Source organism: Lycium barbarum, chromosome 10 (assembly GCF_019175385.1).
Source record: "Lycium barbarum isolate Lr01 chromosome 10, ASM1917538v2, whole genome shotgun sequence".
Classification (NCBI taxonomy): Eukaryota; Viridiplantae; Streptophyta; class Magnoliopsida; order Solanales; family Solanaceae; genus Lycium; species Lycium barbarum.
The window spans coordinates 121,723,831-121,737,989 of record NC_083346.1 but is presented as its reverse complement, the minus strand read 5'-3'; the positions used below and the strand labels follow the sequence as shown (position 1 = coordinate 121,737,989).

At 33.7% G+C, this 14,159-nt stretch overlaps 1 protein-coding gene across 9 annotated transcripts; it reads left to right on the top strand.

Moving 5' to 3' along the window:
* Positions 1-4,825: 4,825 nt before the first annotated feature.
* LOC132613811 (pentatricopeptide repeat-containing protein At2g41720) lies at positions 4,826-13,959 on the top strand. 9 transcript variants are annotated; one of them, XM_060328059.1, is made up of 11 exons: positions 5,635-5,878; positions 7,711-7,883; positions 8,261-8,366; positions 9,129-10,238; positions 11,143-11,248; positions 11,352-11,556; positions 12,317-12,449; positions 12,531-12,635; positions 12,790-12,910; positions 13,349-13,436; positions 13,561-13,959. In XM_060328059.1, exons 1-10 carry the CDS (start codon positions 5,663-5,665, stop codon positions 13,402-13,404), a joined length of 2,331 nt encoding a protein of 776 aa, XP_060184042.1. In that variant the 5' UTR covers positions 5,635-5,662; the 3' UTR covers positions 13,405-13,436; positions 13,561-13,959. The 9 variants fall into 9 exon arrangements, with proteins under 9 accessions (XP_060184045.1, XP_060184042.1, XP_060184041.1 ...); XM_060328064.1 differs by adding an exon at positions 6,960-7,018 and having other exon boundaries at positions 5,822-5,878; positions 13,349-13,959; XM_060328063.1 differs by adding an exon at positions 6,915-7,018 and having other exon boundaries at positions 5,843-5,878; positions 13,349-13,959.
* Positions 13,960-14,159: the final 200 nt, after the last annotated feature.

The following is a 14,159-nucleotide window of genomic DNA, read 5'->3' as shown; positions in this document are numbered from 1 at the left end:
ATTAGGTAATTTTTTTCAACTCTACTCGTACACAAATAATAACAAGTTAAAGTAAAATTTAAATATATTGAAAAAATCACATATTAACTTAGTATTATTGAATTCTTAATATAAAAAGAATATTACTTGTGCATACTCTAATCAAGAGGAAGAAGTAATATTTTTTATATAAGGTTGATTTAGTAAACTTCACTTGCATTATGAGTTTCTTAAAATACAAGGAGGGAGTATATAACAAAAATTATACTTTCATCCAAAATCCTTCACAGTCCAGGATTTATCCTCAAACAACACAAACCCCAAAAAAACAAGAACTTCCATGTCTACCATACAAAATCCTCATATCTCCACATTCCCAAAACACCCAAATCCCAAATTCAAAACCCATTTTACAACCAAAAAGAGAAGCATTACACTCTGCCAAAAACAGCAAAAACCCAAGAAAGACAACACCAATCCATTTCAAGAAAAAAAGCTAGCTTCAGTTGACTATGACAAAGGGATACACAAAGTAACTGTGAGAATTAATGGATTTCGCAAATCTGATTTTCCTAAACACCAAAGATTAAGGGTTGAAAGTGATAGGTTTCAAAAAGATTGGGCTGTTTCTGAAATTCTTGAAAAGATTATGAAACTTAATCATTGGGATGATATTCAAGGTGTCTTGAATTGTTGGGCTGGAAGGTTTTCAAGAAAGAATTATCCCATTCTTATAAAGGTAATTATTCATTTTGGTGTTTTAAAAGATTGGATTTTTACACTTTATAGCCACCCTATACATATTTTATATATTTTTTTTGTATATTTGGCTAGTGAATGTAATTATTTTTTGCTCCCCGGCCAAATGCGTAAATTTTCCTGATATGATATGAGCTTAAATGACCGAGTGAGGATTAATATAGCTGACATCACGAAAGAACTTCCCCAATTCATATAAAGGTAGGATTTTTACACTTTATAGCCATCCACCAGGATAATAGCCGACAAATGTATATGATATACAAAAGATATAAATATATAACAAAAGTGTATATTTTTTCTGTATATTTGGCTAGTGAATGTAATTATTTTTTGCTGCCCGACCAAATGTGTAACTTTCCCTTAAAATTTGATATGAAATAAGCTTAAATGAATGAGTGGGGATTCATATAGCCGACTCTAACTTATTTGGGACTGAGGCGTAGTTGAATGTTTTAAAATATAAATTATTTACTAGGAATAAAAAAGTTAGCTTCTGTTGACTATGACAAAGGGATATACAAAGTAACAGTGAAAATTAATGGATTTCGCAAATCTGATTTGCCTAAACACCAAAGATTAAGGGTTGAAAGTGATAGGTTTCAAAAAGATTGGGCTGTTTCTGAAATTCTTGAAAAGATTATGAAACTTAATCATTGGGATGATATTCAAGGTGTTTTGAATTGTTGGGCTGGAAGGTTTTCAAGAAAGAATTATCCCATTCTTATAAAGGTAATTATTCATTTTGGTGTTTCAAAAGATTGGATTTTTACACTTTATAGCCACCCTATACATATTTTATATATATATATATATATATTTTTTTTTTTTGTATATTTGGCTAGTGAATGTAATTTTTATTTGCTCCCCGGCCAAATGCGTAAATTTTCCTGATATGATATGAGCTTAAATGACCGAGTGAGGATTAATATAGCTGACATCACGAAAGAACTTCCCCAATTCATATAAAGGTAGGATTTTTACACTTTATAGCCATCCACCAGGATAATAGCCGACAAATGTATATGATATACAAAAGATATACATATATAACAAAAGTGTATATTTTTTCTGTATATTTGGCTAGTGAATGTAATTATTTTTTGCTGCCCGACCAAATGTGTAACTTTCCCTTAAAATTTGATATGAAATAAGCTTAAATGAATGAGTGGGGATTCATATAGCCGACTCTAACTTATTTGGGACTGAGGCGTAGTTGAATGTTTTAAAATATAAATTATTTACTAGGAATAAAAAAGTTAGCTTCTGTTGACTATGACAAAGGGATATACAAAGTAACAGTGAAAATTAATGGATTTCGCAAATCTGATTTGCCTAAACACCAAAGATTTTTTTTTGATTAAGCACCGGGTGTCCGGGTCTCTTTGAGCCCCGACTAATCCCGGGGGTGCACAGGCCCTCGGCAAGGAGTTTCCCGCAAGTGCACCACGGGTAATTCAGGGTTTTACCCCAGTCCGATGGCCCTCAGAAATTGTTTGCACCCAGTGGGTTTCGAACTTGAGACCTTGAAAGGGAGCAAACCCCAAGGCCCAATCTTTTTGAAACCTATCACTTTCAACCCTTAATCTTTGGTGCCTAAACACCAAAGATTAAGGGTTGAAAGTGATAGGTTTCAAAAAGATTGGGCTGTTTCTGAAATTCTTGAAAAGATTATGAAACTTAATCATTGGGATGATATTCAAGGTGTTTTGAATTGTTGGGCTGGAAGGTTTTCAAGAAAGAATTATCCCATTCTTATAAAGGTAATTATTCATTTTGGTGTTTTAAAAGATTGGATTTTTACACTTTATAGCCACCCTATACATATTTTATATATATATATATATATATATATTTTTTTTTTTGTATATTTGGCTAGTGAATGTAATTTTTATTTGCTCCCCGGCCAAATGCGTAAATTTTCCTGATATGATATGAGCTTAAATGACCGAGTGAGGATTAATATAGCTGACATCACGAAAGAACTTCCCCAATTCATATAAAGGTAGGATTTTTACACTTTATAGCCATCCACCAGGATAATAGCCGACAAATGTATATGATATACAAAAGATATACATATATAACAAAAGTGTATATTTTTTCTGTATATTTGGCTAGTGAATGTAATTATTTTTTGCTGCCCGACCAAATGTGTAACTTTCCCTTAAAATTTGATATGAAATAAGCTTAAATGAATGAGTGGGGATTCATATAGCCGACTCTAACTTATTTGGGACTGAGGCGTAGTTGAATGTTTTAAAATATAAATTATTTACTAGGAATAAAAAAGTTAGCTTCTGTTGACTATGACAAAGGGATATACAAAGTAACAGTGAAAATTAATGGATTTCGCAAATCTGATTTGCCTAAACACCAAAGATTTTTTTTTGATTAAGCACCGGGTGTCCGGGTCTCTTTGAGCCCCGACTAATCCCGGGGGTGCACAGGCCCTCGGCAAGGAGTTTCCCGCAAGTGCACCACGGGTAATTCAGGGTTTTACCCCAGTCCGATGGCCCTCAGAAATTGTTTGCACCCAGTGGGTTTCGAACTTGAGACCTTGAAAGGGAGCAAACCCCAAGGCCCAATCTTTTTGAAACCTATCACTTTCAACCCTTAATCTTTGGTGCCTAAACACCAAAGATTAAGGGTTGAAAGTGATAGGTTTCAAAAAGATTGGGCTGTTTCTGAAATTCTTGAAAAGATTATGAAACTTAATCATTGGGATGATATTCAAGGTGTTTTGAATTGTTGGGCTGGAAGGTTTTCAAGAAAGAATTATCCCATTCTTATAAAGGTAATTATTCATTTTGGTGTTTTAAAAGATTGGATTTTTACACTTTATAGCCACCCTATACATATTTTATATATATATATATATATATATTTTTTTTTTTTTGTATATTTGGCTAGTGAATGTAATTTTTATTTGCTCCCCGGCCAAATGCGTAAATTTTCCTGATATGATATGAGCTTAAATGACCGAGTGAGGATTAATATAGCTGACATCACGAAAGAACTTCCCCAATTCATATAAAGGTAGGATTTTTACACTTTATAGCCATCCACCAGGATAATAGCCGACAAATGTATATGATATACAAAAGATATACATATATAACAAAAGTGTATATTTTTTCTGTATATTTGGCTAGTGAATGTAATTATTTTTTGCTGCCCGACCAAATGTGTAACTTTCCCTTAAAATTTGATATGAAATAAGCTTAAATGAATGAGTGGGGATTCATATAGCCGACTCTAACTTATTTGGGACTGAGGCGTAGTTGAATGTTTTAAAATATAAATTATTTACTAGGAATAAAAAAGTTAGCTTCTGTTGACTATGACAAAGGGATATACAAAGTAACAGTGAAAATTAATGGATTTCGCAAATCTGATTTGCCTAAACACCAAAGATTAAGGGTTGAAAGTGATAGGTTTCAAAAAGATTGGGCTGTTTCTGAAATTCTTGAAAAGATTATGAAACTTAATCATTGGGATGATATTCAAGGTGTCTTGAATTGTTGGGCTGGAAGGTTTTCAAGAAAGAATTATCCCATTCTTATAAAGGTAATTATTCATTTTGGTGTTTAAAAAGATTGGATTTTTACACTTTATAGCCACCATATACATATTTAATATTTTTTTTTGTATATTTGGCTAGTGAATGTAATTATTTTTTGCTGCCCTGCCAAATGCGTAAATTTTCCTGATATGATATGAGCTTAAATGACCAAGTGAGGATTAATATAGCTGACCCCAAGAAAGAACTTCCCCATTCTTATAAAGGTAGGATTTTTACACTTTATAGCCATCCACCAAGATAATAGCCGACAAATGTATATGATATACAAAAGATATACATATATAACAAAAGTGTATATTTTTTCTGTATATTTGGCTAGTGAATGTAATTATTTTTTGCTGCCCGACCAAATGTGTAACTTTCCCTTAAAATTTGATATGAAATAAGCTTAAATGAATGAGTGGGGATTCATATAGCCGACTCTAACTTGTTTGGGACTGAGGCGTAGTTGAATGTTTTAAAATATAAATTATTTACTAGGAATAAAAAAGTTAGCTTCTGTTGACTATGACAAAGGGATATACAAAGTAACAGTGAAAATTAATGGATTTCGCAAATCTGATTTGCCTAAACACCAAAGATTAAGGGTTGAAAGTGATAGGTTTCAAAAAGATTGGGCTGTTTCTGAAATTCTTGAAAAGATTATGAAACTTAATCATTGGGATGATATTCAAGGTGTCTTGAATTGTTGGGCTGGAAGGTTTTCAAGAAAGAATTATCCCATTCTTATAAAGGTAATTATTCATTTTGGTGTTTAAAAAGATTGGATTTTTACACTTTATAGCCACCCTATACATATTTTTTATATATTTTTTTTTGTATATTTGGCTAGTGAATGTAATTATTTTTTGCTCCCCGGCCAAATGCGTAAATTTTCCTGATATGATATGAGCTTAAATGACCAAGTGAGGATTAATATAGCTGACCCCAAGAAAGAACTTCCCCATTCTTATAAAGGTAGGATTTTTACACTTTATAGCCATCCACCAAGATAATAGCCGACAAATGTATATGATATACAAAAGATATACATATTCTATACATACTAGTGATTTTTTTTTATATATATATTTGGCTAGCGAATATAATTATTTTTGCTGCCTGGCCATATGTGTAACTTTGCCTTAAAATTTTGATAATGAAATGAGCTTAAATGAACGAGTGGGGATTTATATAGCCGACCTCAACTTATTTGGGACTGAGTTGATGTTGTTGTTGTTTTTGGGTGTTTTTAAAAGATAAATTATTTACTAGGAATAAATGGTTATGATTAGAATGGAATAAGAAATGGATATAAGTAAAGAAAAAAAGTTAGCTTCTGTTGACTATGACAAAGGAATGCACAAATTAACTGTGAGAATTAATGGATTTCGCAAATCTGATTTGCCTAAACACCAAAGATTAAGGGTTGAAAGTGATAGGTTTCAAAAAGATTGGGCTATTTCTGAAATTCTTGAAAAGATTATGAAACTTAATCATTGGGATGATATTCAAGGTGTTTTGAATTGTTGGGCTGGAAGGTTTTCAAGAAAGAATTATCCCATTCTTATAAAGGTAATTATTCATTTTGGTGTTTTAAAAGATTGGATTTTTACTCTTTATAGCCACCATATACATATTTAATATTTTTTTTGTATACTTGGCTAGTGAATGTAATTATTTTTTGCTCCCCGGCCAAATGTGTAAATTTTCCTGATATGATATGAGCTTAAATGACCGAGTGAGGATTAATATAGCTGACCCCAAGAAAGAACTTCCCCATTCTTATAAAGGTAGGATTTTTACACTTTATAGCCATCCACCAAAATAATAGCAGACAATTGTATATAATATACAAAAAATATACATATATAACAAAAGTGTATATTTTTTCTGTATATTTGGCTAGTGAATGTAATTATTTTTTGCTGCCCGACCAAATGTGTAACTTTCCCTTAAAATTTGATATGAAATAAGCTTAAATGAATGAGTGGGGATTCATATAGCCGACTCTAACTTGTTTGGGACTGAGGCGTAGTTGAATGTTTTAAAATATAAATTATTTACTAGGAATAAAAAAGTTAGCTTCTGTTGACTATGACAAAGGGATACACAAAGTAACAGTGAGAATTAATGGATTTCGCAAATCTGATTTCCCTAAACACCAAAGATTAAGGGTTGAAAGTGATAGGTTTCAAAAAGATTGGGCTATTTCTGAAATTCTTGAAAAGATTATGAAACTTAATCATTGGGATGATATTCAAGGTGTTTTGAATTGTTGGGCTGGAAGGGTTTCGAGAAAGAATTACCCCATTCTTATAAAGGTAAGATTTTTACACTTTATAGCCAACCACCAAAATAATAGCCGACAAATGTATATAATATACAAAAGATATACATATTTTATACATAATAGTGTATATTTTTTTATTTTTTTTGTATATTTGGCTAGTGATGTAATTATTTTTTGCTGCCCGGCCAAAATCTGTTAGTTTCCCTACAAAGATTGATATGAAATGAGCTTAAATGAACACGTGAGGATTAATATAGCTGACCCCAACTTGTTTTGCACTGAGGCGTATTAATAGTTGTTGTTGGGCTTTTTGTGAAGTTGTGGATAAGATTATGAAGCTTAATCATTGGGATGATATTGAAGGTGTATTGAATCGTTGGGCTGGACGTTTTGCAAGAAAGAACTTCCTCATTCTTATAAAGGTGATTATTTTTAAAAGATTTTTTTGGGCAAACTTAGTCTCATTTTTGAATAGTTTAAGGGCAAAATTGACCCCTTTTTGCCGCTAGTAGGAAGGATAGTGTTGAGCTATTTGGCTAGTTGGATGGCATTTTTGAGCTAGTCGACTAACAGCAAGGGCATTTTTGAGCCAAAAACGTAATGGAGGGTAAAATTGACCTATTTCGAATAGTTTGCGGGTATTTTTGGCCCTTTTTCCATTTAATTATTGATAGGAAATGAGCTTAAATGGGCGAAGCAGGGATTCATATAGCCGATCCCAACTCGTTTGGGCTGAGTCGTAGTTGTTGTTGTTGGGTGTTTTAAAAGATAAGTTATTTACTAGAAATAAATGGGTATAATTAGAATCGAATGGGAAATGGATATATAGTATTCACATGACTGACCTGGATTCATTTTAGATCATGTATTAAGAAAATGATAAACGTTTAGTGTAATTGATTCTTGAAAGCTTTATATTTTTCCTGAAGAATTAACTCAAAAAGCCACCCATCTCCAAAAAAATTTCCTCTTGCTCTATGTAAGTTTTCATGGTGATGTGTTTATTTGGCGATTATAGTGTTTTGGTGGTGTTTGGAAAAGAGTACTCAATTAGGATACTGAAAGGGTAGTTTCATAGAAAGTCCTAATAGTTTCTTTGTTAAATGTGATGTAGGAAATTACTCAAACGGGTTCGATCGAGCATAGCATTCATGTTTTCAATTGGATGAAAAATCAGAAGAATTATTGTGCAAGAAGCGATATCTACAACATGATGATCAGGTTACATGCTAGACATAATCGGGTTGATCAGGCACATGGCTTGTTTTTCGAGATGCAAAAGTGGAGGTACTCTTATTCCTTTTAACTTTCTATTGATTTTTCTTTCTTTCATTGGTAATCCAAATTGACATGGTTAAGACTTTTGTCATAAGTAATCTAAATCAAGATGTCTCGCAAATTTGCATTAATACCACGATTTAAGAAATGTGACTACTACATAACAAGAAGCCATGATATAACCTATATTGGAAGGGCAATTACAGGAAGCCATGATATCAATTTGATTGCGTCTCTATCTATTTACACCAATCTGTACCTGCTAATCATGTATGTCAGACCTTTTTTTTCCCCTTGATATCATCTATGTCAGATTCATTGCATGTCCTCTCTCTCTTTTGTTTTGTCTGGTTATACATGTTCATGATGCCTGTTATTTATGGTAGGTGCCAACCTAATGTTGAGACCTATAATGCCCTTATCAGTGCACATGGTAAAGCTGGGCAATGGCGTTGGGCAAAAAATATCATGGAAGACATGCTGCGCGCTTCTGTGTGTATTTACTCCTCTTTATTACGATATCTGTGCATATTGATGTGAGTTTTTCTTTTTATTCTTTTTCAATTAGCTTCGACATTTAGATAATGTTAAAACTTTTCTTCTGTTAGATTTATTTGTTGCTTTAATAAGGCTAGCCTTGAAAGAATGTTCTTTTTCCATGTTTTAGCTTTTCTAATATCCCCATAACTTGCTCCAACTTGATTTCCCACGTAAGTTCATCTGAATTTTGGTCAAAATTTCTGGCGTTGATAGTTGGTTCATGGATGTAGAGTAATTGGGAGAGCTATAGCATTACTAATAATTTGTGGAATATCCATGTATAGATCATCTTCCCTTACTTGACGGTTGTTTCTGTCAACGTAGTAGTTTCCTTTGATGTTTTTTTCTCTATGTAACTCTGTTAGCTAGCTCGGATAGATAGATTAGGTCATAGTATCCTAACACACTTTGTAATTCCTTTTAAAGAGTGAGAAATTAATTAATAGTCAATAAGAGGGAATCTGATTGTCTATACATAGTTTTTCCTAAAAATATTTTTTTTTCCTAACAATATTTCCGGCACATTCTATTTTTATTTTGTATAATGTTCGTTTGGATGAATTTAAATGGAGAAATGTGGTCAGTGAGGATCATAACTCCTTGTTTGTGTTTTTAGTTTTCGTTTTTTGTTGTTTTAGATCTTTTTGCCCTTGTGTGCTCATGCTTTTTTGCGACATATTTATCTGAAGAAATTTGCTTGCGGAATTGCTGCAGATTCCACCAAATCGATCAACCTACAACAACTTGATAAATGCATGTGGATCTAGTGGAAATTGGAGAGAGGCTCTTAAAGTTTGCAAAGAAATGACTGAAAATGGAGTTGGACCTGACCTGGTGACTCATAATATTGTGTTATCTGCCTATAAAAATGGTTCCCAGTACGGAAAAGCCCTTTCCTATTTCGAACTAATGAAGGGAACTAAAGTCCGTCCTGACACTACGACCCTTAATATCGTGATAAACTGTCTTGTAAAGCTCGGAAAATATCAGGAAGCTGTTGAGATATTTAACTCAATGAGAGAAAAAAGAGCTGAATGTGTTCCCGACATAGTCACATTTACCACTATCATGCACATGTATTCTGTTTCTGGCCAAGTAAAAAACTGTGAGGCTGTTTTTAACACAATGCTTGCAGAAGGTCTGAAACCTAATATTGTTTCATATAATACCTTAGTAGGTGCTTATGCTTCAAATGGGATGGCTCGGGAAGCTTTGTCAATCTTCGATAAGATGAAAAGTAATGGCATCCGCCCTGATGTAGTGTCTTATACCTCTCTACTCAATGCTTATGGGAGATCGGAACAGCCTGAAAGGGCCATGGAAACATTTGGAAGGATGAAAAGGAACAATTTGAAACCAAATTTGGTTAGTTATAATGTACTTATTGATGCTTATGGATCTAATGGACTTCTAGAGAAGGCTGTCCAAGTTCTGCATGAAATGGAATCTGATGGCTTACAGCCCAATGTTGTTACTATTTCTACCTTATTGGCTGCAAGTGGCCGTTGTTGTAAAAAAGTGAACATTGATTCCATCCTACAGGCTGCGGAAATGCGTGGAATCGAGTTGAATACAGTCGCCTATAACTCTGCTATTGGGAGTTATATGAATGTTGGCGAATATGAAAAGGCTTTGACCCTATACAAGTCAATGAGGAAAAAGAAAGTTATGCCTGATTCTGTAACATATAATGTGTTGATAAGTGGTTGTTGTAGAATGTCAAATTATTTGGAGGCACTTGAATTTCTTGATGAGATGATAGATCTGAAGATTCCTTTTACGAAGGAGGTGTTTTCCTCTGCAATATGCGCTTACACTAAGCAGGCAAGTGCTTGAACAAAACTTTCCTTTTGAGTAGAGAAAATGACAAAAATAGTCCCTTGTGTTTTAGGGTAGATTCAAAATAGTCCCTTCAGTATGTTCTAACAGTTTACATTACCAGTTTTGAAAAAAAAAAAAAGTATGCACTTAAACAGTTTTGCTTCTTTAAGTTTGCCAAAAGATTTAACGCTTTTAGTTTGTCAGAAAATTACCGAACTTTGTCTATTAGATTTGATGGAAACTATGAAAAAAAAAAAAAAGATTAGCGGGAACTCACATTTAGAGGTACAAATTTTTGTAATTTCTGCTATTTTTTATTTATTTCTAGAGTTTGGTGCACAATAGCTTCCCTACCTCCCAAGGTTGGGGTAAGGTCTGCATACACAGTACCCTCCCCAGACCCCACCTTGTGGGATTATACTGGGTATGTTTTTTTTTTTTGATGAAAGATTATACTGGGTATGTTGTTATTGTTGTTGTTGTTGTTTCTAGAGTTTGGTGCAGCTTTTGAGGAGTAAGTTTTGCTATTCTTTTTATATCTTTTAGTGTCTAGTGCAGTTTTTTGTGTTGCATATTTTAGGATGATGAGACTTTGTTGATATTTATGGTTAAGTCATTTTTTTCCACCGCTTCGGTCAAATCTAACGAACATAAATTGTTAAATATTTGACAGAGACTACTACTATGCATCCACTTGATGTCAGCAATGAAATTACTTACTTCATCAAAAAAATATTTGACGGAGACTAGAACTGTTAAAATTTTTGGCGAACTTAAGGGATCAAAACTGTTTAGTGCATACTTAAGGGACTATTTTGAGCCTACGCTCAAACATGAGGGACCATTTTTTTCATTTTCTCTCGAGTACAAAACCAAAAACTGACCATGCTCCTTACCACATTCTCAGGGTCAACTTGCCGAGGCAGAATCTATGTTTTCGACGATGAAAACGGAAGGCTTTCAGCCTGATGTCATTGCCTATACAACAATGCTAAATGCATATAGTGTTGGAGGTACATCGTCCTTACTTTCCATAAGGATATGTTGGCTGCATGCACTGACCCATATAACTAGGACCAATTTTTTTTTTTTTTTTTCAACAATTTTGTCTTGCAGAGGACTGGGAGAAAGCTTTTGCAGTATTCCAAGAGATGGAATTGAATGGCGTTCTTCCTGATGCTATTGCTTGTTCAGCTCTAATGAGGTCTTTTAATAGAGGATGCCAGCCTGACAAAGTTTTGCTTGTGGCGGATTTTATGAAAGAGAGAAATATCCCTTTCACCGAGGCTGTTTTATTTGAATTGGTCTCAGCCAGTAGCATGTAAGTCCGTAGTTTTAGATATGTGTGTGTGCTTGCTTATGCATATGGACTTGTATATATAGAGAATGCTTGCATATGCCTATGGACTTGGATATATAGAGAAAGTTAATGTTGGAATTTGTGCATCTGCATAGTAGTATTTCCTAGGATTAATGGAAGAAGTTTCTATTTTTGGCTATTAAGTGCTTGCATTGGTAATATAAAATACTCCCCCCGTCCCAATTTATGTGGCACACTTTCCTTTTTAGTCTGTCCCAAAAAGAATGTCACCTTCCTATAATTAGAAACGACTTACTCCCTTTCTGTTTCCTTATTTAAAAAAAAAAAAAAAGAGGAAATTTAGAAACAACTTAACTTTAAAATTCGCCTTTTACCTTTAATGAAATGATTTATAGCCGCACAAATTTCAGAACTCTTCCTTTCTTTCTTAATCTTTGTGCCTAGTCAAATGGTGCCACATAAATTGAGACAGAGAGATGGCCAAGCATTATACTCGAAAATCGTTGAAATTCGAAATGCTGGCATATGTCTATGAAATAAAGTGAAAAAGTCAAATAGAGATTTTTAATAACTACTAAATTCTTTTCTGAAAATTATTCAACATACCACATAAAGCTCCTTTTCTGTTCGGGCTGCCATTTTACTATTTTCATTTATAGGCTATACATGTAGTTATTGTCTTGTGCCTGGTATCTCCAATTATCAGACTATATTCTGGTGTGTCATTACTCGCTGATGATAAAACTTACTCTTTTTGAAGATTACGAGATTGGAGGACGATTACAGAAATTATTACAATAATGGAGGCATCACTCCCTTATGTGTCTGTTGGAATTCTAAACCAGCTTCTGCATAGTATTGGAAAATCTGGAAAGACAGAAACCATGATAAAAGTAAGCCGTATACTTTCTTCAATTACTTGCATTTTAAGGCAATACCTGATGCATCTCTTCCTCTTTTTTTCACTTATGCAGTTTTTCTATAAGGTAGTCACATCAGGCGCAGAAGTTAACTTAGTAACCTATTCAGTTCTGCTGAAAAATCTTTTGGCTGCTGGAAATTGGAGGAAATATATTGAGGTAGTACCTTAAGAACTTCTGGTTATTAAATCTTTTATCTGTTAAGACGAACGGTCCTCTTGTAAATAATTCCTTTATCTGGTTAATAATGCAAACCCATGTGCTCTATCTTTTCTAACATTGATGGGTCACCCAACTTGACCTTCTCATGCAGGTGTTGGAATGGATGGAGGATGGAGGACTTCAGCCATCAAGTAATATGTATGACGATATACTCTTCTTTGCTCAACGTAGTGGAGGGACCGAGAATGCTGTTGTTATAAAACAAAGAGTTGGTAAGCTTTGTTTGCAGCACTTGTTAATATGCACTTTCCTTGAGGTTACCTATTTCTGTTGATAGAACATAAAAATAGCATCTCAAGCTTCTGGGAAGCCAAAAGTGTCTCTTTTGAATAAAAAAAGTGCTTATTTTAGAGTGTTGGGGTGTTTCGTGAAGTTTTTCGAAAAAACTAAGTGCTTTTGAGTTGTAGTAGAAGTTTTTCAGAAATTGGAAAAAGTTGCCTTTTGGTACCTTGGCGAAGCACAAATTGGTGCTCTAATGTTGGTAAAAGGGGTTTTCAAGTTTATTAGCCAAACATAAACTACTCTCTCTAGAAGTACTTTTTCGAAAAGCACTTTCCAAAATAGACTAATTTTGGAAGTTTGGCCAAATAGGCTATAAATCTCCTCAGAACTTCAAAAATGATCTCGATATTTTTTTTTTCATTTGACAGAATCCTTAAGAAAGAAATCGCGAGATGAAACAACAAATGAGCTGCTTTGGAGATGATCGTTCAGTTTCAGTCCTAGATATATGGCTATGTAAGTCAAACTTCGTCCAGGAGAAAACTTATGCTCTTTCTTCATCGGATCGTGCAACTAAAAGCTAACTGTTTAGAAGTTACTGATTTGGTTAATCTGATGGAACATGATCATGGCTTTGTAGTCATCTTCATCTTTGGTCGGTGGCTTTTGAACTCGTTCTGCATGCTCATATTCCTGTCGACCAGTTACATCAAGATTCAGCTGGATGAACCAATTTTCAGACCAAATATTTTAGATGAAGCAGCAAATATAGCAGCCCCCCAGCATTTGGACACGAGTGATCGAAAATCATGGACACAGCCTCAATGTTTTGCCGGCTTATATTATTTTTCCAGGTTTCTTCAACTTCCAAAAAAAAAAAGCTGTAAATTTTGTTAATGCTATAGATAATGTCAACATTATAAATCGTCTTTTATAATGTCTATTGAGGTGATGGTTAGAAGAAGCTAGGCTTGTTATGTCTAGACATAAATTTGTTATGATGAGAGTAATTGAATTTCTCATATTGCTTGATATAAAACCAAGCGACTAAAATGCTTGCTATCTTTATTAATTTGTGATCCATTGCTATGTTTGATACAAGATAAAACTCACTGCTTTATCCAGAAAATGGGAAGGATGAAAACAAAGGTAAATGGAACCAGAGTTAAAATATATCAAACTATTTCTCAATCTCATTGTCTTATATGGTAATATAATTTCTGCATAACTAGTAGAACT